Below are 21,288 nucleotides of genomic sequence, written 5' to 3'. Positions count from 1 at the left end.
GGGTGTGGGAGGGAGCTGGCACCGGGGCTCAAGCCTACAGCAAAACGCTAACAAACCTCTTTGGAGGCTGTGTGGCATGCGGCAAAGGGCTTTCCTACCAACTTGGTCCTCTGTAAAAGGAGAAAACCATCCCAGGAGAGGACAAAGACCACTTTTATCCAAGTTAAGAGGGGACAGTAAGGGAGCAGAGACCATGAATGTGACAAAGACCTGTGCTACATGGGCCTGGGACAGAGGGACAGGCAGCGCAGGTGGCCTGGCGAAGGACTGGAAAGCGTCCAGCTGCTTGCGGGTGTCCAGGCACAGGGCTTGCAGGTAGCACTGGGCCACAGAGTCTATGTTTGCCCCGAGTCTCGCACGGTGCCAGTGCAGGTGCTGTGGGGGGGGGACACACCTCCACCTCCCAGCACGGGCACTTCTGGCACTAGCATCCTGGCGCTGACTCAGATGCTCTGGATGTGCTCAGTGGTGTAACTATGTTCTTGCCCGGTCTGTAAGCAGCCTCCAGCTCCTCTGGAAGAGTGCATGAAGCGAAGGCCCGAAGGAGAGGGCGGCATACCGCTTAACCACCCCTGCCCTGCAGAAGCAACACCCGCAGGCAGCTGCCTTCACCCACAGCTCAGGGCAAGGCATCACCAAGAAAGTCAGAGGGACACATCTCGTTCTGAACTTTCGGGTTTTTTCTGTACTAGGATCTCAAACCAACTTGGTAAACAACTTAGCCGTGCAAGTGCAGTAGGGAAGGCCTATACTGCTGTCCCTGCAGCCAGCTCTGGGGTGTTTAGCAGTGCACTGAAGCAGAGAGGCACAGGGAAAAAAAAAAATCTCGCAATACTGAAATTAGCAGGGAAATGCATGCAAGAGCCCAAGATACCCAGGTGTGAGCAAGGGCCTACTTGGGCAGCACAAGGGCTGCAAGGACTGTTGTCATATGCAGCAGGAAAGCATATGGCACACTGAGAGGGACTAGCAGGAGGACTGATATTGCATGTTTTTTCTCCCTGTAAGGGTGTAGGTGCACGCATATCCCTAGGGAACAAGTACTTGGCTTTCTCCCCTGCTTGGGTCTGGGCTGTGCAGGGTGGCAGAGCTCTGCCTTTCGGGCACATAGCTGACAGGAGACAGGAGTGGTCAGGGCTGAACGCTGGTCCCCAGGGAGCTGCCCTGCCTGGCCATGGGCAGGACAGGGCCACCCAGCCCCTCTGCACCAGCATCTTTGCCTCCCCCGACCCCAGCACGACACGTAAAGGAGAGGCAGTGGTTGTTTTATTTCAAAGTAGAACAAAGATGTCTTTTATTCTTTCTGGAGACGCAACATTCAGATTTGCCATGAGCGTGTCAGAGCGCAGACTGGCTGTTTGTGTGACTTTAGTCAGGGCACATTTACACAGGGAAAAGCAAAAGTGGGAGACTGTTTTATAACCTGACTGAGACTCAGCCAAACAGCATGATGTTGTGGTCCCTTGCACAGCATGTATTGCTGAGCAGACAGGCTCTATAGAAAAATCTAAATGCAAAATGTACTCTCATACATTTCGCATCAACTTTTCCCCTAACTTTGCTGGGAAGAAGTTTTGGCTCAAAGTTATCCACTCCCAGGCTTCTCATTTTCCTCCATACTTCTCCCGTCCACGTGCTCACTAAACCAGAGAGTTACAGTGCGTCGAGGATGTTGTCGATTTTGGTGACCAGGTCCTGGCGCTTGTTGGAATGCATCTTCTCATTCTCAATGTACGTGTCCTTCTTGAGCTTGCCAGCTACCAGCCGCTCAGCCTCAACCGAGGACTTCAGAACAAGCTCCTTGACTTGGCCATCGAGCTTCTGAATCTCGCTTACCTTACAGGGTAAGAAACAAAGGGAATATTAGAGGAGACAAAAAACCCATCCATACAGTGATGCTGGAATAGAAGAGAGGATAAAGCTGGAGCAAAAGATGAAGTCAATGCTAAGAGGAAACATCTCCGATCCCTGAATGTTGCCTCCCGAGCCATCACCTTACTCTGGCATTGCGTTATGAGGAGTATCTCATGAATGGGTAATTAAGCAGTGCAGATAAAGGGGCTCTGAGGACCCAGGAGCCATACTGGCAGGAGACAGGTGCAATGACTGTTAAGGAGTGCTTAATGACAGATTTTAAAGGCTTCAAGCTAATTTACAACTATGACAGCTGGAAGCTGTGTCCCTACAGCTAATATTAATGGTGTGTGAGAAGCAGGTCTGCAATGACAGAGCTGCTCTGAGTTAATAATAGATTAAGCAAGGTGGGCTGCTGGTTGAATGGACCTTACACTAAAGTGTCGCTCACCTGGGTTTAAGTGGCTGTTGCAGGTTAAGTGTTGAAATATGGCAGAGGAAGGAAAGGATAGTGGGTGTGTGCTTGCTGTGCTGTGGCTTTCAACATGGTACAGCAAAATACCCCCGAGGAGCATCATGTTACTAAAATTCTGTCAGCACCAAATTCAAGTGTGCAAGAATACAAGAGATCAGGGAGAAGACTTTGGTTTGGCTGGTGTCAATAGTAAAGTCAGAACTGATAACGTGTTGATAGCTTCCATTTTTACCTAAGTGTCTCCACCATGAGCTCAATCAGAAGCATCAGGATTGCGTTACAAAAGCATTATCTGTACTCATGCAGCTGGTTCAAGGGCTGTTTAAGAAACAGCACAAGCAGCTGTTTAACAGCAGCACTTAATGGCTGCATAACCAAGATTACTGCAAAGAGAACAAGCTGATCTTCACACCCCCTGGCAGGGATCAAGCCATTCCCAGAGGTGGGAAAAAACCCCACCACAACAAAATACAGGCTGCAGAAGCTAAACCCCAAATTAAAACTTGCCTAGAATACTTGATAGAACCAACAATAGGAAGAGTTTATAAATATAAACTAGAATTTCTTACTTTATCACACAAGTCTGAGCCTTCTGTTTTCAGTTTAGACTGCAGAGACGCTATCTCATTTGTCAGGGCCTTGTGCTCTGTCTCCAAAGACTTTTTGCCACTGTTCAGCGTGGAGATGTCCCGTGACTGCTTGTATTTATTCACTGCTTCATCAAAGTGACGGTACAGTCCAAGTCTCTTGTTCACCAGAGTAAGCACTTGTTCTGTGATGCAGGCAACTTTCATCCTGGCTTCAGCAGCTGGATCCTGCAAGAAGACAAAGGGAAGATCTAAGCAGTCACATCTTTGACCTGCACCAAACCATGCCTGCAATCTGCCACAGACCTGTTACAGAAACTGCTCCCCTTGCAACTTAGTCAACCAATAGTAATTAGGTGAATGGTACAAGTACTGACTACAGCAAGCACCTTTCAGCACTCAGTCTGGCCCAACAAATAGTTTAACAAAATAAGTAAAAACATTGCAGAAGGAGAATTACAGCTATCCCTACTTCTTGGGGGGATTCTTTTCTATCCAGAAGGCAAAAGTCTGGCTAGCCTTAGTACACCAGTTCAAACCCTGCAGAAATATCAACACTCAGGTAGCATAAAACAAGGGCTTCATTTAAACATCTAGTAAAATATCTGATCAGCAGGAACATCCAGTGAGAATTACTGGTGTGAAAAAATCTCCATCAGCTGAGTAAGCTACTAATGCTGCCGCAGAGCTTTTCATCATACAGCACCTTAGTGATGGAGAAATCCAGCCTCACATAGACGATCACAGTGAAGAACAAGATATAAAAGGCTCCAACCACCAACAGAGGCTCCTGCAGCATCAAGATTTTGTTGAAGGTGTAATGAACCTACAAGAGAAGTTTGAAATGCTGAGCAGTAACCCATGTTACTATGAGAGAGAACTACCCTCCTCGGACAGCAGTGGAACTGGACATGAAGTCCAGCAAGTATTTATTTCTGGAACCCCATACGGGTGTTTTGACCGTGTTCCTAAATTCAGAGGAGGCACAACTGCTCAGGCAAACCGCGCACAGAGGCCACACTCACCACAATGTCTTGGATGTGCTGTTCCACCAGGTTGCTCTTGTGTGCCACAATAACTGGACGTCCAAAAGTGTCCAGATATGTGTAGTGAAGCTCATCTGAAGCACGATTGATTTCATAGGGGCTGTCCACGTGGATATTCCTGTGGATAAAATCAGACAGTCCCATATGACTATACAGTGTCTGAGATGACGTAACCTCGGAGTCGGCTGGCCAGCCATGGCCTCTAGCACAAGGCAAATTATGCAGTTTAAACACCAGTCTAAAAGGAAGCAAAGCTGTGCTCCAAGGTCTCCTCCATGTGCAAAGTCATAGTTTTGTTTCACTGCCCCCAGGCCATTCGAGTAGACTGGAGAGTTGCCACCAACACAGCACTATCTGCAGTAACAAGCCAGGAATAATGACACTTACTTGGCGCCTTCTGGCAGGACGATCTTGACAGTCAGAGAGTCCGTAACTTGCTCATCGAACACATGGTCGACAAACCTCATTTTCAGGGCATACTGATCACCTAAGAGAGTGCAGGCCAGAGGGTGGTTACAATTCCTCAAAGAACTGAAGCTCAGCTCCTAACACAAGTAAAAGCAGAATTTGGATGGATCGGTTGTGCAGCAGGGGGCACTAGCTCACTCGAGTATATTTTAACCAGATGTCTACAAAAACCTGAAGGAAGCACAGAAAAGAAGAAAAGAAGGTGGATTTGCATATTCTAGAAATAATAGCTAGCAACTGTTGTTGCTAAGGTGCTGCATACTGCAGCTTTGAATTCTTCACTGTACAGCAACCACCTATAAACACAGAGGAGAAGGTTTTTTACTCCCTTCCCCTATGCCACCCACCGAGATTGTAGAGGTATTCGTAGCTTGGCAGGTTATAGCCAATGATGTAATGTGTTTTCCATCCCCCAAAAAGTGGGAAGCGGGGACGGATCTCCATCTCCACGGAATCATCCAGGACAAGGAGGTGGCTGGTGGAGATATTCCCGATTTCATCTCTATAATAGACGTCCTGAGCAGCAGCTGGGAGAATGGTCTGTACAGAGAGAAGCAAGTCAAGTGCATCAGCTAGGAGTTATTTCCAGTGAAACTGGCAAACCCAATAATGACTGTTAAAGCACTGAGAAACTGCGCTCCCGTGTGAGAGATGACAAAATGGCCATTCAGTTGCACCAAGTGGTAAAATTGTGCTATTATACGCAATCAGTCACAGAAGTGGCTGCCAGCACTAAAATCACTTGGACTCTAAATGAACGTGCCTTTCTCCAGCCCAGTTTCAAGTATCTCAGACAGCAAGGGATCTCATCATGCCCACCAGGACAGCAATTCCCTTTTCACTCCAGCCTGCTGCCATAGCTCACTAGGCTTGCTGGCTTTACACTCAGCAAAACAAGATTTCTGTTTGGCTGCACCACCTTACAGAACTACAACAATCAATTCTGCAGGCTTCAAGCAGCGAGAAACATTTTGGTTCAGATGAAAACACGTAATACTTCTCACATCTGCCTAGCAAAGCCACAGCTTTAACTCCTGTTGAGTGCTTTGTGAGCAAGGAATGAATGGGTGAGTTTTTAATCAATACTGCTCGACATGATGAGACTATGACAGAGAAGGCAACTCTAAAAATAAGACGGTGGGGACAGAATGAATGGCCCTTGCACAGTAGAAAACAGAAAGCAGAGCTGTCACCACAGATATTAAGGGTTTTAGAGAGTCTCTGAGATTGGAGGGGTGGGAGTGTGAAGAAACACTACATGCCCTGGTATATGCAATTTGTTTGGGGAACAGATGCAATAAAGCACATAACCTCCCAGTTCTACCTCCAAAACCTATTCCTTATCTAGCACGAGCTTTCTCTGAAAACCAATCAGAGCTCTAATATTCCCTTATTATTTGGGTATGGTTACCAAAGAAGAGGCAAAGGAAAAGGATAACTGTATTTCTTTTTCTCCTCTGGGGATGTAAGAAAGGGGGAAGCCACAGTTTAAAGGAAAAAAAAATATTATGCAAAATGTGAACCTTAAAAGACTTGACAGAAGAGATCCCACTGTCTGGCTGTCTCTGGTAGTCATATCTGGAGAAAGGCCCTTTCAGCACTGCTCCGGTGTGCTTTAAATCAACCGTCTCTTCAACCGCAATGTTCCCCCAATGAGACACCTCGATGACTCGGGTCATACTGGTGATGGTCAGGAATGGACTGTTATTTTCATAGTGCACCTTCAGAGTGTCCTACCAAGGAAAAAAGATAAGGTATTAGACCTGAAGCAAGGAGCAACCTCTGCTCATAATTATCTGTCTCCGTGTCCCACAGAGAAACCTCCTTGACAGACTCTGCAAGAGATGAAGCTGACTGCACAGGAGGGATTGAGCCACCCCACCCCAGCCCAGCTCACACAGAGCGCTGGGTACCTGGGGTGTACTCGTAGGTCACACCCTGTGTGTCTGGCTGTTATGGTGGTGAGGGTGCTAGAGATACAGTCTTCCCCACTGCAAATACACCCCTGCCAGAACCGTGCACAAACTGGCTTGGTTTGCTCTGTAGACATCAAGCAGCGGTCAGCGATCACATCTGTACTAGCAGCACCCTGCTGGAGCGCATGTTCCAAGCCTGCATGCAGGCTAACTCAGGCTTGACCTGCAATTCTTATATGAAAGCCTCTAATTCCCACTCTCCAGCCTCTGAGACACAGGTGCCGTGTTTCTAAGACGCTCTCTACACAGCCACAACCTCTTTGCACCAATATTTACCTGGCTGTATGGAGGAATATCCTTGAAGGGGCCATATTCAATCATGTCTTCAGTGCGGGAAGGGTTGCCCAGCTTGGTGTAACTCTCCACGTTCCTAGAGGCCAGTTTGACCCGGGTTGTTTGAGTCTTGGCGAAGTATGGTGAGTAGAAATAGTGATTTCCTTCAAAGACCACAAACTGTTTCTCACTTTGGGTGATGTGGGTGGGGTAGGGCTGCAGGACGTGCGTGAAAACCATTTCAACAGATACACGGACCTTGGCCCCTGGTGCCAAAGGAGATGGCAGCTTCACAGAGAAGAATTTTCCACTGGAAGGGAAAACAGGTAAGTCATATGAGATCTCCCCTGAGAGAGTAATCAGATCCAACCTCTGCAACACCTCCTGTGTATGGGAGCCCATATATCGTGCGTGACTGGGGCCGATATTTTATTTGCTTCTCCAAGGTGTATAGATGTTTGGTCCCAGAATGCGTACTTACTCTGGACTGGGGAAGCAGGACAAGAGGCAGCACAGGGGTGAACTGTGTCCAGGCACACTTACAGTCTTTGCTTCACAAAAAGTCTGGGCTCCCATTTTGGAAAGGGAATGGTGACACACTCCCCTCCCTCGTTCTGCATTTATAAAGCATGCTTCAGCAGGGCTTTTTCTATTCCCCAGATGACAAGAATGATTTGAATGAGAGGAAGCATGTGCAAATGTCCAGAAGACAAATCACAAACATCTTCACCACCTGTTCCCACCAAGTCTGTTCATTCTCAGCTTTTTGCCCACAGGACCTGAAACTAAGGAATGGCCAGAAAATAAGCACAGTTTTGGACTGAGGTTCTACAGAAAAGATTGAGATTTCACCAAACCTGTAAGGATGCACCAGATGGACCACGGTGATGATACATGCCTGGTGGGCCCAGAGCAGGATGACATGAGACCTCCAGATAGATCAGAAACCCATGGTCTACCATGGCAACTCAATTCAACAGTCCTCTTGAAATCCTGCAGCACGGTGCTTCTGACCCACTTTACAAGCACCCTTTATTTCTCAGCTCTCACAGCTCAGAAAGCACCTGCCTGCCCAGATATGCAGTGTAAGCAAAGCATCCCAAGCTTGGCAGCACAGAGCCTCATGCAAAAGATAGCATTCCCTCTCCCTGCAGCAGCAACAGACCATGCTGGGCCACAGCAGGCAGCGTACTGCGTACTCCCCACATCGCAGACTAAGAGCTGTGCACTGGGGACAGCCAAAGAGCACTTTACAATCTCTCAGTAATCACCACTGCTAATCATTTGAGAACTCTAAAGGGAGCAATGGGTAAGAGCATGACCATAGCTATAATGCTTCTTTTACCTGATGCCCCTTAATAAAGGAACAGGGCATTACTCAAAGCATTGCGTACAAGAGACTACGCACAGCTGAGCTCCCCTGAAAGCAGCTGTGTTGCATTTAAGAGATGCTCTCCCCTCCCTAGCAGCCACGGGTGGCTGTGAGAAGCAGGTATACACTGCTTGTGCGAGGCTCGGTGCAGAGAGCTAAACCCACACACGCTATTTCCCAAGAAAGGAGCATCTAAGGGTGCGAAACGACTTCTACTGGAGCCTCTTGGGCTGCAGGAATTGGGTTTGGCTGCTTGTGTGAGCTGTGCTCCCTGGCTCTGTGGCACCCCAGGATGCAGCCTGATTACAGAACGGATCTTTTCAGGAACAGAAGACTCTAGGATCTCTAGGTATGTGGGACTGGGGTAGTATTTCTGCTCCACCATAAGGACAATGGTGGAACCCTTATGCACAACTCCACGTATTGACATTAGAGGGTGACACTCACCTTTTGCCCTTAACTTTAGTCTCTCTCACTTCCAAGGTGTTCTCCTCCTCTTCCTCACCCTTGACCTGTTCCAAAATGACAGACTGATGAGTGTGTTACTGTTTAAGAGGCTTAACTTGTCCAGGGCAAACTCCAGAAGGTCCCTATCCATTTTTCAGGGGGATGCTCCCTGAGAAAGTACAAGCTGATAACTACTTTATTTACATACATACATAAAAGCCCTTTAATAATGTTTTGCATGAATACAAATTGCAGTGTGGTCAGCATGCAAGAACAGATACTGGTTACTTCTGCTAGCACTCTCAAGTTCCCCTCGGCCTGGTTCCCAAGCCAGCACAGTCACGGTAACTTCTGCAAACCAGACTATCGGTCAACTGCTTTTGTGATTTCTCTTGTAGTTTTCTACGGTGGCTGGGGAGCGAGCAGGCCACGGGGTCTGGCTTGGGCAGCCAGCAGGCACAGAGGAGCTCAGTGCAAGCGCTCCTGGCCGTACAAGAGCCCCCTTGCACGTACGGCCCGGGGGGCAGGCGCTGGACCCCCGACCCCCCGCCGGCACCAGCTGGAGCCGCAAGCGCTGCTCCCCGCGAGGGGCCGCGGCCGCTCTGCCCGCAGTCTAACGCCGTTAATTAGCGCCCGTCCCGCCGCCCGGCGCTCCGCCGGCACCGCGCCTCGTCCCGCGGCCGCCGCAGCCCCCGGCTTCATTGTCCCTCACGCAGCCGGAGGGGCAGCCCCTCCCCGCCCGCCACGCCGGCCGGCGGCGCAGCCCGTACGGGGGGAGCGCGGCGCGGTGCCTACGTGTCCCTGCGGGCGGCGGGGCCCGCGCAGCGCCCCAGGCCGTGCCGCGGCCCCCCGAGGAGCGGGGCGCCGTCCCCCGCCGCCCCTCGCTCACCTGCACGCCCAGGTAGGCCAGGCGGGGCTCCAGGCCGGGCTCCAGCGCCAGCAGGAAGGTGGAGGCGGCTGCGCCGCCCGCTGCATTGGCGAGGCTGAGCTCGGCCGAGACCTTGGCCAGGTGGGTGCTGAGGTCCACGGAGCGCCGCACCTCCTCCAGCAGCAGGTCGGCGGCGGCCCCGGCGGCCGCCAGGCAGAGGAGCAGGCGGCACAGCAGCCCCGCCATGGCCGACACACCGCACGGGGAGGGCACAAGATGGCGGCGCCCACGCTGTACGGGGAGGGCACAAGATGGCGGCGCCCAGCAGGGGAGGAGGCCCATGATGGCGGCGCCTAGCGGCGCCTCAGGCCCTCCCCCCGCAGGGCGAGGCGGCCACGTCAGTGCCTGAGGAGAAGGGCGGGCAGGAGGGAGGCGCTGCGGCGGGGCGGGGCGGGGCGGGCCCGGCCCCTCCAGAGCCCCCGGGGTGGCTCCGGCCGCCCGCAGACCCGGGCGCTCCCGCCTCGCCCAAAGCACCGGGCCGCAAGCTAGGGGCGCCCGCGGTGCGGCTGGGCTCCGCACGGGCCGCGCTGCCGGGCCCCGGGGCCGGCCAAGCGCCAGAGGCGCGGCAGCCGCTCGCTCGGCCCTGCTGTGGTGAACCGCTGCGGGGCCTGAAAGGGAGCAAAGCGCAATTACAGCAAATAATCCTGGACGCTCAGGGCACCAGGTGCTTTTAAATCTCCAGCCACCGCACGGAACAGCTCTGTTGTCTCCTCGTTTTTTGCAGAATTCGGCTCTTGCCAGGGCTCTGTCGGTGGCGGCTTCGAGCGGCCAGAAGTGTGGGCACCGGTGGCAGCGCCATGTGGCACCGGGCCCTGCGCGGAGATGGGGCTTGGTGCTCTTGATTGCTCTGCTGAGTTAATGAGCCACAAGTCGGGGCAGTTTGTCTCACAGGCCTGGCACGCAGGTCACTTGCTCTGGAAGGTGAGGTTCAACACGAGTAGGTTTTAAGCTTGTGTTGTGAGTGATTTTCAAGATTGTAAATCAAAATCTGCTAAAAAAAACCACTGGTAATTGACAGCTAAATGATGCGGGAGTAGAAGTGCCGCCGGCAGCCGAGGCGTGGTAACCAGCCTTGAACTAACTTGGGCAGAGAGAGCTGGAGAAAGGAAAATGTTAGTGGTTTAACACATGACTGGGGAAGAGGTGATAGACACTTAATTCCCAAACATCTAAAACAGATAAAAGCAAAGAACGGATGTTGTCTGCCGTGATTACTGGAGCAACGCTTTTGCCTGTGAGCCGTGTGGGACAACAGACTTTTCATGTTTGTATGATGTGATCCAGGACTCGACCTTTCTTTAAGATCCTAATATGAGTCACGGAGATAAGTCTTTGGATTGGCCTGAGGTTGCCAAGTATCAGAAGGGGATTTCCTAAATGTGAGTTTGGATCTGGAGTCTAATAGCCCCTTGGCAAAGGCTAAATAAAATGGGATGTTTCCTGGTGCGCTGTGTTCAAAACCGCATGCCTCTTAACTGGCCTTCCCTTTCTTCCCTTACTGTCCCCCCCAATTCCTATTATGGAAATTTTCTTGGCAAATGACTTCAATTTCCCTTTGATTTAGGCACCAGACCTGTGAATTTGGCAGCTGGCCCTGCTAGCATACCCTAGCACAAGCAGGTAGTCTTGTCACTGTGTTTTGGGTGACAGCAGGCTATCTTCCAGCAACACAGCAGGGGAAGGTTGCAGGGGCAGGTGTCTGCGTCCTCAGCCTTGTGTTTCCAGCTAGGGAAATGTTCCAGGTCCCTCTGCTTTCCAGGAAAAGCATGATTATCTTCAGCTTCTCCAAAGAGCTGGGTTTCAGGGCCCTGCAAGTGGGTGGGCCAGTTCAGGGAGAAACAACTATGAAACATGGAGGGCTGAGTGAAATAGCCAGCTCTAATTTAAGGCTGGCCAGCAGTGCTGTGTCTGGGGACTCCCTCCAGTTGTCCAGGTTGGTTTTACTGTGGAAAGTTCCTCCACTAGGAGTGGCTGTCGCTGTCCTTCCTTCAACCCTAGTCTTCATGTCAGAGGGAATAAATGAACTCCAGGCTGCATCTTTAATAACATGCAGCTTCAGCCTTAATTTGCCCTCTCTCCCTCAGGGCAGTTTCTCCTGGCAAAGGGAGAGGAAGAAATAAATACATGTTCCCCTTGTGTCTGGAGATAATTGGGCTTCAGTCGTTACCTCCTGGGCTAAAGGTTGCTCTCTGATGGGTTCAGCCCAGAGCCTGGATCTGAGCTTGCTGGCAAATGCAAAAGTTTCAACATCTGACCCATCCCAGACCCTGGCGAGCTCTGAATCAGGCTGTTATATGCTAACCCCGTGTTTGGATCCATTTCTAATTGCAAAAATTGAGTCATGCCAAGCCTGTGCAGCGTCTGTTCCAAGACTTCAGCCCTACCACGTAGGCTAAATTTATCTTTGGGTTGAAAAGCTGCTGCCTTTCAGCTTGCGTGAAGGATGAGTTTGGCTCCGCAGGCCCCTCTCACTGCTGCCCTGCATGTTGTGTAGATATTTAAGCTCACACCGAGTGGTGCCAGGCTGTTGTTCTTGTACGGGTTCTGTTAACAGCTGGTGGCAGCCCCCTGGCTGGGTGTGCTGGTTATGGTGGCTGGGATAGCTGGTGGATAGCTTGCAGGCTGTGTTCCAGTAGGGAGAGGCTGCTTTTGCAGGCAAGGAGCACTGCGGGGCCTGCTGCCTCCTAATTGTCCCAGGCTGTGGTGCCTGTGTGAGAATCTGGCCACCTAGGGCTGATTCTAGCAAGAGTCCACAGAGCCACTTACTTTTCTCTCTTTAAGTGTTTAGTGGTGGGTTTGGTTTTTTTTTAATTCTCCCATTGCATGGAATGTTCCCCTCCAGCAGTAATGGCCCAGAGAGCTGTGGGTTGGGAAGCAGCATGAGAGAGGTTACCAGACCCTGCTGCCATCCAGGCACTGGCATAATGCCCCAGCTGCTGGTGACAATGTGCTGTGGAGAGAGCATGTCAACCTCAGGGACCCCAAGCAGTGTGAGGGGAACAGCCATGATGGAGCCCGTGCCAGCGCAGCCGTCTGCCAGGGCTGAGGGAGAAGGGCGGTCTAATAAATGCCTCTGGCAGGATAAGCCATGGACGGAACTGCACCCCAGGAAAAGCCCTACACTCTTCTCTTTTCACAGGGCTGATGCCAGGCTTAAGAGCTGTGTCATCTGTCGGAGCAATTTGTTCTCAAGGAGGAAAGGAGAAGTTGTTTTCCTGAAGGAGCCGCTTGGCTGTGACCACAGAAGCACACTTAAGGGTGTAGCAGCAGGGAACAGGATTTACCCTAGTGCGATCGTCATGCCACGGGGAGCTTGCACTGGGAATATGCAGGTACCGTGATATAACGTGTTGCTCTGTGAGGAGCCCAGGTCAGGGCAGGAGATATTAAACAGAGCTGTGCATGTGTAGCAGAAGTCATCCTGGCAACACCTTAGCTCGCAGATTGTAGTAAAAATCTAACAACATCCTGAGAAAAACCCACAGGCACGTGGCTGTCATAATGACTGAGAAAAAAACCTCCATGTTTCAGCTTTTTATGTTATTTATTTCACTGTTTAATCCTGTCCGTGTAAAATCAAGGCAGCCTTCTGGCTGCCAGTGGGAGGCAGAGGTATTTCTCCCTCTGCATTAGATCCCGGGTGAGGTTTTGCAGTTCCCAGCCATGAGAGCACAGGTACCACCTGGCTGAGTGATGGCAGAGTTTACTCAGCCTTGCTAAGGCCCTCGAAAAGTAGCTGGGGAAAAAAATAATAAGTCTTCCAGTTTCATTATTTTTACAACCTCATTTTTCAGCTAGTCAGCACAACTTACACTGAGCCTTTGCCAAGCAAAACACACAGTGATTCTTGCTTGGGGTTCGCCTGCGATTTCCATGGGAGTGGTGGGCCTGGAGGGGGGCTGGTTGGGGCTCAGCGCTTGGGCTTTGCTTGGCTGCCCTGGAAACGTGTCCTGCCTTCTTCGAACAGAGACGGTGCTGACAGGGCATTGTCTGCTCAGGGGCTGCTCCTCCGGGGTTTCTTCAAGAGACTTCAGGAATCTGCAGTAGCCCTCCTTGCAATGTTCACCTTTCTTTAAAATAATTTCTTTCCTGGGTTTAAAAAAAATGTTTTCCTGCCCACGTTAGACCATGAGACTCGGAAAAACTAATGGAGAAAACTGTCTGTGCACCGCAATTGTATGGAGCATTGGGAAGCACACAAGGAAAACCTGCTGGAAGGAAATGGGAGAGTGTCTTTGGGTCTTGTAAAGGGCTGAGAGCACTGTGTGGCAGGTATTGTTGCAATAGGGAGGAAAAGACTGCAGCAGGGAGGACACTTCATTGCTATAAAAAGCATTTTTAACTCCATTTTTAAAGCTTACTAGAACCCTAACTGAAATAGCTATAGACAGGCACTGGTGGGCTGCTAATGGAAGAAATCTGCTACACGTGTGTCATTAAAATGCAGAGCCTGAGCAAGGAATGGGCACATTGCCCACTTCGGGAGACCTCCTTTGGCTTGGGTCTGGATTTTGTTACAGGATCCAGGGTATGTTTTGGATGGAGAGAGCAGTGCCAGTTGAACTGCATCAAAAAAATGGTGTGCTCAGGGCTGCCACTCAAGTACTTCCCAGTGCAGACGGGACCTGGGTACAACACCCGCTTTGAGCCAGCCCTGAAGCGGCCCGTCCACGTCGCTCTGTGGCTTGAAAATGCCTTTGGCAGACTGGTGTCTGCAAAACACGAGGAGGTACAAGGAGGATGGGGTGCAAATCCTGGTCTGAAAAGATGAGTGCTGGCTTTCAGAGAACCAGGGGGAGCAGGGAAGCTGGTATCCTTAGAGCAGGAGGCTGGGGGTCCTAAGCATGGGCAGAGAGGGGAGATGCTGCCTCCGGGGCTGAATTGCACCCTCACACTGCGAGCAGGCTGCGTTCAGCTCCTCCTGCCAGGGTCTGGCACAGCGTGGCCAGCTGGTCACTTGCCCAAGGCTGCAACCTCCCAGGGCCGGCGGTGGAGGCAACAGCACGCCTGCCTGGCACAGAAACACAAATCTGGGGACAAACCAGTGAAAGCCCGTCCAGTGGAAACCCTCGTGCCCCGAGGTAGGAGCGCCCATGGCGTGGGCTGTGTGCTGGGGTCCTGGCGGGGTCCTGCGGGCAGCGCTGCCACTGCTCCCCGCCTAGACTGGGAGATGGAGCTAGTTCCTGGCTCGGGTAGTGTGTGTGTGTGTGTGTGTGAGGGGGGGGGGCTGCAAAAAGCCCTGCGGGCCCCCCGCCCGCTCCCTCCCCGCGGTGCCCGCCCGCCGCCGCCAGGGGGCGCCCATGCGCCCGGCAGCCGAGGGGGCGGTGCTGGCGCGGTACCGTGGCACCGCCCCCGGGGGACAGAGCCCGGCCCGGGGCCACCCGCCGCCTCTCGGCCGCCGCTGGTGGCTGAACCGCCCCGTGCGCTGCAGCTCTCGCAGGAGTAACAACAGTTAATGAAAGGGAGGGCCCCTTCCCCCCCGCAGGCTTCGGGCAGGCACCCCCGCTGAGGCTGCATCCCCTGGCTCTTTGTGATGGGCAAAAGTCACCCAGGTCTGCGGGGTAACGGAGCATCTAATGGGGATCCGCTGCAAGGATCAGCAGGTTTCACCGCATCGTCCTGGTGTCATCGCTGTCCCGCCAATCTGCCAGGCTCTGGGATGTCCGGTGCATCTCCCGGGGTTGCTGCAGGAGGTGGTGTTTGTCGCTGGGGTGAAAGATGGGGAGAAGTGGCACGCTTCTCCCCGGGTGAGAGAAGGGCTATGCAATAATGCAGCCCCCGGGTGCCACGCCACTGTGGTGTGTGATGTAGTGCCTGATCTGCCAGATAACTGGTATTGCATTTTTCCTTCTGACCCTTTAAGATCCTGAAAATGTGGTGCCAAGACCTACCTCAGAACAGTACAGTCCCACGGCCACGATCCTGACTCAAAGAAATCACCTCACAGTCCACAACTGTCAAGTAAAGCACACCTTCACCTTTATTGGTGCCAGGAGCACATAAGGGTTAGCACCTCCCTGTACGTGTCAAACGATTTTTGAGATTACAGGTCAATTATACCTTTTGGTTACCACATGCGATGCATACTAACGGCACAGGTTCCTGATCTAGGGTCCATACAGGGTGAACCCCCAGGTGGACCTCTGGTACTTAGGTGGAGGTCCTCCCCTCACCCAAGCCCTTCTCGCCTTGTACATGGCAGTAGCTATTCTCTTACTGTTTATTTACTTTTATCTTATGAATACCATCTCTGCTTATAAGCTTATTTACGGAAGTAGAAGTATCGGCGCCTAATATGTTTTCAAAACAGGCCCCCACCTGCAAAGTCATGCTAGCATATCGCGCCTGTCTATCTCACTGCACTCACACTGTATTTCAACTGTCAGGCAATCGAACTAGCAAGCAGTGCCCAAACTCCCATTTCAATCCTGTCCTCAGTGAAGTCCGGTGAGGAACTGTTGCTGGTCACTCTCAGTACAATAACTGAGTTTCCATCTTTGTATGGAGCAACTCTTTCTTTCCCAGATTGTTTTTGGAAAGGAAGGCAATTGTTGATATATTTACTTTGGAACCCTGTTGCTCACGTAGAGTTTAAGCCTGGATTTTAAAGCCTCAGTTTTGCAGGATCTGCCACAGACAGTGGGAGGTTGAGGATTCCTCCAACAGCAGCAAGAGGGGGTCATTTGCAGATTGGCAGCTCTTGCTGTGCCTTCTGCTTCCTCCAGGAGCCCTGCGTTTGACAGTGCTTGCTGTGAGATAATGCAGATTTCTCACCAGGTTACTAAATTTTGGAATCCACTGGCAGGGACTTCCCTGGATGGTGCTCTCTAAAGTGCCAGCTGGGATTTACGTTTCTTTGCCCGTGCCAGGCTGAATCAAAACCTCTGACCCAAGCCTGGCTATTCATGGACCTCGGGCATTCAGGTATGTAGTGGTCAGCAGTGGCCCCTTCCCCAGAGGTGATCCCAGCGTGCCCCACCAGATGGCTGATGTGTGAGCCAAAAAGAGGGAGCATTAACCCTCTGTGAACAGCATTGGTGTGCAGCAGTGAATGCAGTCATTCTTTCCTGATAAGAAAAACACTGATTATCAAGGAAAAAAAGAAGCTTGAGGATAAAAAGGTCATTCTATCTTATTCCTCTTATTCCTCAGGTGGGTCTCAGGCTCCTAACACACAGCTCTCTTACCTGCCTGCTGAGAAATGCCTGATGCGATGTATGCATTGTTTTTCCCTGAGTTGCAGGTATTGCTCAGCAAACTGATCCACTCCAACAGAAAGGACAGCAGGCAGTGCAGCAGGTAGCCCCACGCAGGTCACCCAGAGAGCAGCTAAGAGACAGCCTTAGCCTCTGTCCTGTACTCCAGCAGGCCAGCCCCAGCTCTGATGTGGAGGTGGCCCAGGTGTCTGAAGCAATTTGGCAGAGGGCAGGAGTGCAGGTTGGGGGGCAGAGCAGATGTTCCTCAGGCTTGCATTGTGATGGGAAGGTAGATGGAATGAGTCTTTTTAGCTCGATGGCTCTCAAGTTCACTGAGGAATTCCCTGAAGGAGACAAACCCAGATTGATCCTCAGTTTGTCCCAGAATCGAAGTAAGATGTGCTGGTTTCTATTTGCCAGAAATTCAGGCAGGGATATGGAGCCAGCCCTGAGTGCTAGAACAGAATAACTGAAGCTTTAACACCCACCTATAACCATTTCAGTTTTAGGCAATTGTGCTTTGCAGGGCATACCTTCAATTTGGTGGCTCAGGGATTTGCAAACAGTGAGTCATAACTCCCTGGGGTCAAAAATGCAGCTGCTGAGGCACCAGGCATTGAAAAGTGTTGTCCAAGATAAAAGCAAAGCAAACCTCACTGCCCACGCACCCTTATCCTTCAAGGCTGAGTATCTCTATCACCCTCTTTGAAAACATGGACTCAAAATTATACAGGCTTCTTGTGGTTGCCATTGATACGGAATTTACTTCTTTTAGAGCAGACAAGAAGGGATTGCAAAAATCTGTGACTTGAAAGAGTTGAGGCAGATAGATCTGAAGCTAACAGGCAGCACCCTGTGCTTGCAGAGAGGTGGCTGGTGTTTGAGGAGGGAATCACGCTGTGGGCCATGTCTGTGTCCTTCCCAGGAAGGTCCCAGAAGAGCACCTGGGTCTATGCAGACAACCTCTGGCCCTTCACATCCAGGACGGACCTGCAGGTCCTGGAGAGCATGCATGCAGCCAGTGTGGTTCGTGCCCATGGAGCACTGTCTTTGGGACACCTTTTGGCACTGACTCACTGCTAAGGAAGAAGCAACATGCGAGTCACCTGTCCCATAAAGTGTCCCACTCACAGTGGTCATGTGGCACCGGGCTGCTGTCCCATGACACATTCTGGGTACAACAACAGTGTGACATGGCCACCTTTGCCACAAAACGCCTGGTTGCAGAGCTCACGTGGCTGGTCCACCCCATCGCACAACACCCAGTGCAGAGAGGAGTGGTGGCATGCAGCCTGTGGGTCCTGCAGAGCATTCCAGGCACTGCCACCCATCAGGCTGTCCCCATGGCTTTAAAGCCATTAGTATAATGAGCTGAGAGGTCTCAGGCACACCAGACCTTTACTGTGAAGGCTTCAGAGCTTGGTAAGTAACAGCTTGCAGAACCTGCTGCTTTAGTAATGCACTGCACTAACAAAACCTTGATTCCTGAAGAAAGGCCAGTTCTGCAAAGGCCTGTGCTGGCTGTGCGCACCTCTCTCTGCACCTATTTTTATACCATTCCTATGGTTTAAAAACCTTTCAGAAATGTCCCGTGTTTAGAGGGACCCAGATCTGATGAAGTAACTGACTCACTCTGACCTCAGGCAAGTTACTTCACTCCCTGGATCATCTTCTCCACTTGAGTACTGAGAACAGTCATATGAAATTACCCAGCATACCTCCAGTGCAGCTGTAAAAAATTAATTAACTGGTATTTAGCACCGGCTGTAGAAGTGGGAAGGTGTTGGTGTGGCTGGAGAACTTCCTTAGCTGGGGAGGCCAGCTGGGAGTCCTGTGGAGGACACGGGTGATTGTCACTGTTTGTGTGACAGCCTTTTAGGATTATGGTCATCAGTAGGATGCAGGTGCCTCTCTGCGAGGCTGGACCATCAAAACACCCCTTTACCCTGTGACACTTGAACCTTCCATGGGCTTTGGTGTCCACCAGTCCAGGCTCCAGGTAACTGCAGTGGTGCCAAATGGGTAAGCATAAAGCTGCGTGGTGTCCATCTTACACTGTGCCAGCAGCATGTGGTTGTTGCTCCCTGCCTGTCTTACCAGGACCAGTGTAGGCACTAAGGGGATGTCCCCTGTGCTCAGCATGTTGTCCATAACCTCTGTAGGAGGGTGACTCAAAGGCAGAGCAAGGGAGAGATTTGGACCTTCACGTCTCAGGGATTGAGCTGGCATCTAAGGGAAGATGCCAGTGTTGCCACTTCCCAGTATCAAAGAGATCACAGCTCTGCAGTGGTTTTGCGGCTCTTGCTGTTCAGCAGGGGGAAGCTGTCAAAAGACATTTCCTTTATATGTGCTCGTGTCTCCTGTGTCTGGTGTGAGGGAACATGGCAGAATCAGACTTTGCAGCACTGCAGGTTGGCCCCCACCCACACTGTGGGGCTCAGGCTTCAATGGCTGCATTTAGACCCTTTATCTGTGTTGGGTTTTTTGGTTTTGTTTTTGTTTTTTTAACATGTTCAACCTCCAGCAGCTGCATTTTTATCAGCAAGTACAGATGCTGGTAATCCCTTGCACTATATGCAATGTCCTCTGCATGCAGAAGCTCAGATTGGAGATCTACCATGAGATAACATGATTGCAGTTGCTTCCTACGGTTGGTATCTGGTGATCAAGTCTTGTCCAGAGCTAGTTTTTTGCTTTCATGTATTGCTGCTGTATGACTTAGAAATCAGCTGAGGATTGCAAAGGTGAAAGCATTAGTAGATTACCGGAGCAGTATTTGTACTGCAGGCAGGGATTAGAGAAGAGGGCAGACAAAAGACTACGGATGTACTCTTGCCAGTGGAAATGCATCTGTGGTCATGCAACAGCAGTAGATTTCTGATGAACAAAATGCCAGCAGTAGCAGGGTGAATCTGCTTTAGACAAGATAAAGGATGACAAAGCTTGGAATACAAAAGCAAGATATTGTGTGTTTACTGCATTTTAGTTCCCCTTTTTTATTTTTGTAAGTTAGACCATTATAATTATAATTATAATTTGAGGAAGCTGATCTGGAAAGCCAGAAGAAAACATTGCATAGCTAGTTGAGAGAGGACAGCTCTATGTAGGGATCTCCAGACAAGTCAGTTTTCACTGAGCAGTACAGCCACTGTGGGCTGGTGCTACATCTTTCTGGGCACAGAGGCAAAAAAGGGTCCCAGGACTGTGCCCAGTGAACGAGGAGGAGGGACAGCAGGACTCTGAAGAGCTGAAATATGCTGGATAAGAATCAGAAGAATGAGGAGGCTCTCCCCAAGCTTTTAATGTCACAGGTGGCCAGAGGTGGAGTAGCTGTGTGCCCATAGAAGAGGGTGAATGCATTAGGCACTGTAGGGAATGTCAGATGTTCACAGCTAATGTCAAGGATTTGTACGTACTACAGCTAAGGTGATGTGCTCCCTGGACCTCTCTGCAGGCCATTCCAGAAGGCAGCAACTAGCAGGTGTTACTGTATCCCTGTTCACTCTGCCGTCTTATAGACTTGGAAGAGAAAGGGAAGGTCCCTTTCCGTCCAAGAATAAAAGCAAAGAGATGGCATAATATATATATCATGTTTTATTGTCTGTAATCGGATCAGGAAGATTAGTACATAGAGATTAGATGTCACAAAGGGAAGAAAATCAAAGCAGGAGGCATTCTGACTTCCCAGTTTAGAGGGAAAAGTGCATGAAATAGATTGAGGTTTTTGCAATGGTGAATGTCTTAAGACCTGTCACTATAACTTTAAGAGATCCACTCGTGTGAAGGTCCTTCAAGGACAGAGAATGGATTTCTTCAGAGCAGTGTTAGTGATTGGAAACAAATGCCATTGGGTTTCAAACTGATCCATTTTTATGGGTTTTCCTTGGGTTTTGTTGTTATCAAATAAGTGGTCAGATGAGGAATACAGTTTTGTTCACAGGCTCTGAAACCAAGTGTGCTGGGCTGCTCACTGCACCATGTTCTGGTTTCTCCCAGGCCACATGTTTATTCTTGTGGGGAGGTGCATGCGTGTGTGTGTCCATAAGGCTAAGCAAAACACAAAAGCCATGGCTCAGTACTTCCTTTTGCCACTTTCTCACCACTGTCCGTCTACTTTCGTTCTGCCACTCCAAGCGTAACTCTCATCTGTGCCAAAAGACAGGCATCCAGCCTGGATAGCAAGGACCTCTCTGCTGACGTTGTCCTCCTGAGTGCCAGGATTCATATGCTCTTCAAGGCAGGCAGGATCTTGCCTCGTCAGTCTGAGAAAATGCTGCATTCCCACAGAGGATGAGAAACTCATCACAAACGGCTATTGCATGACACAGCTGTTGGTCATGCCAAGAAAGCTAGCAAGTGACATGGGAACTTGGCATGAGGTTATTGTCTGCGTAACAAAGGTATGTAATAGATGGTGCCAGGATTGCTCTGTGGTAGAAAAGGAAGGAGGAAATTTCACCCACAGTTTTTGATTGCTTTTCATATTGTGTAAAAAGAAATAAAAAAGGAAACTTAGGAAAAGAGAGCCAAGGAACAGTCTAACTCACCATTAATGCCTGCTCGTAACAGCCCAGCGTGTTGGTCTCCTGTTACAGGAAAATGGACTGGAGCAAGCCAGTGCTCTGCTCCACCAGCTGCTGATAAGCCCAGGGCCCACAGTCCTGTG

The 21,288-nt window shown here is 50.7% G+C and overlaps 1 protein-coding gene across 1 annotated transcript; it reads right to left on the bottom strand.

Moving 5' to 3' along the window:
• Positions 1 to 1,249: 1,249 nt before the first annotated feature.
• RPN1 (ribophorin I) lies at positions 1,250 to 9,660 on the bottom strand. Its single transcript, XM_080385296.1, has 10 exons — positions 9,388 to 9,660; positions 8,499 to 8,563; positions 6,683 to 6,989; positions 5,954 to 6,163; positions 4,778 to 4,970; positions 4,350 to 4,449; positions 3,942 to 4,080; positions 3,623 to 3,742; positions 2,899 to 3,144; positions 1,250 to 1,836 (listed from the first exon to the last, which is right to left on the bottom strand). Exons 1-10 carry the CDS (start codon positions 9,610 to 9,612, stop codon positions 1,654 to 1,656), a joined length of 1,788 nt encoding a protein of 595 aa, XP_080241422.1. The 5' UTR covers positions 9,613 to 9,660; the 3' UTR covers positions 1,250 to 1,653.
• Between the last annotated feature and the right edge of the window lie 11,628 nt (positions 9,661 to 21,288).

The sequence above is a fragment of the Falco punctatus genome (assembly GCF_963210335.1).
Source record: "Falco punctatus genome assembly, chromosome: 4".
Classification (NCBI taxonomy): domain Eukaryota; kingdom Metazoa; phylum Chordata; class Aves; order Falconiformes; family Falconidae; genus Falco; species Falco punctatus.
The sequence above is the reverse complement of the archived record's forward strand: the minus strand, read 5'-3'. Positions and strand labels throughout refer to the sequence as shown.

Bases quoted from the DNA above. Each gene is read 5' to 3' on its own strand.
- RPN1 (XM_080385296.1), bottom strand. From the start codon at position 9,612: ATGGCGGGGCTGCTGTGCCGCCTGCTCCTCTGCCTGGCGGCCGCCGGG. The intron at 8,564-9,387 runs GTGAGCGAGGGG...ATTTTGGAACAG, and splicing joins TGGCCTACCTGGGCGTGCAG to GTCAAGGGTGAGGAAGAGGA. The intron at 1,837-2,898 runs GTAAGAAATTCT...TTACCCTGTAAG, and splicing joins GCTCAGACTTGTGTGATAAA to GTAAGCGAGATTCAGAAGCT.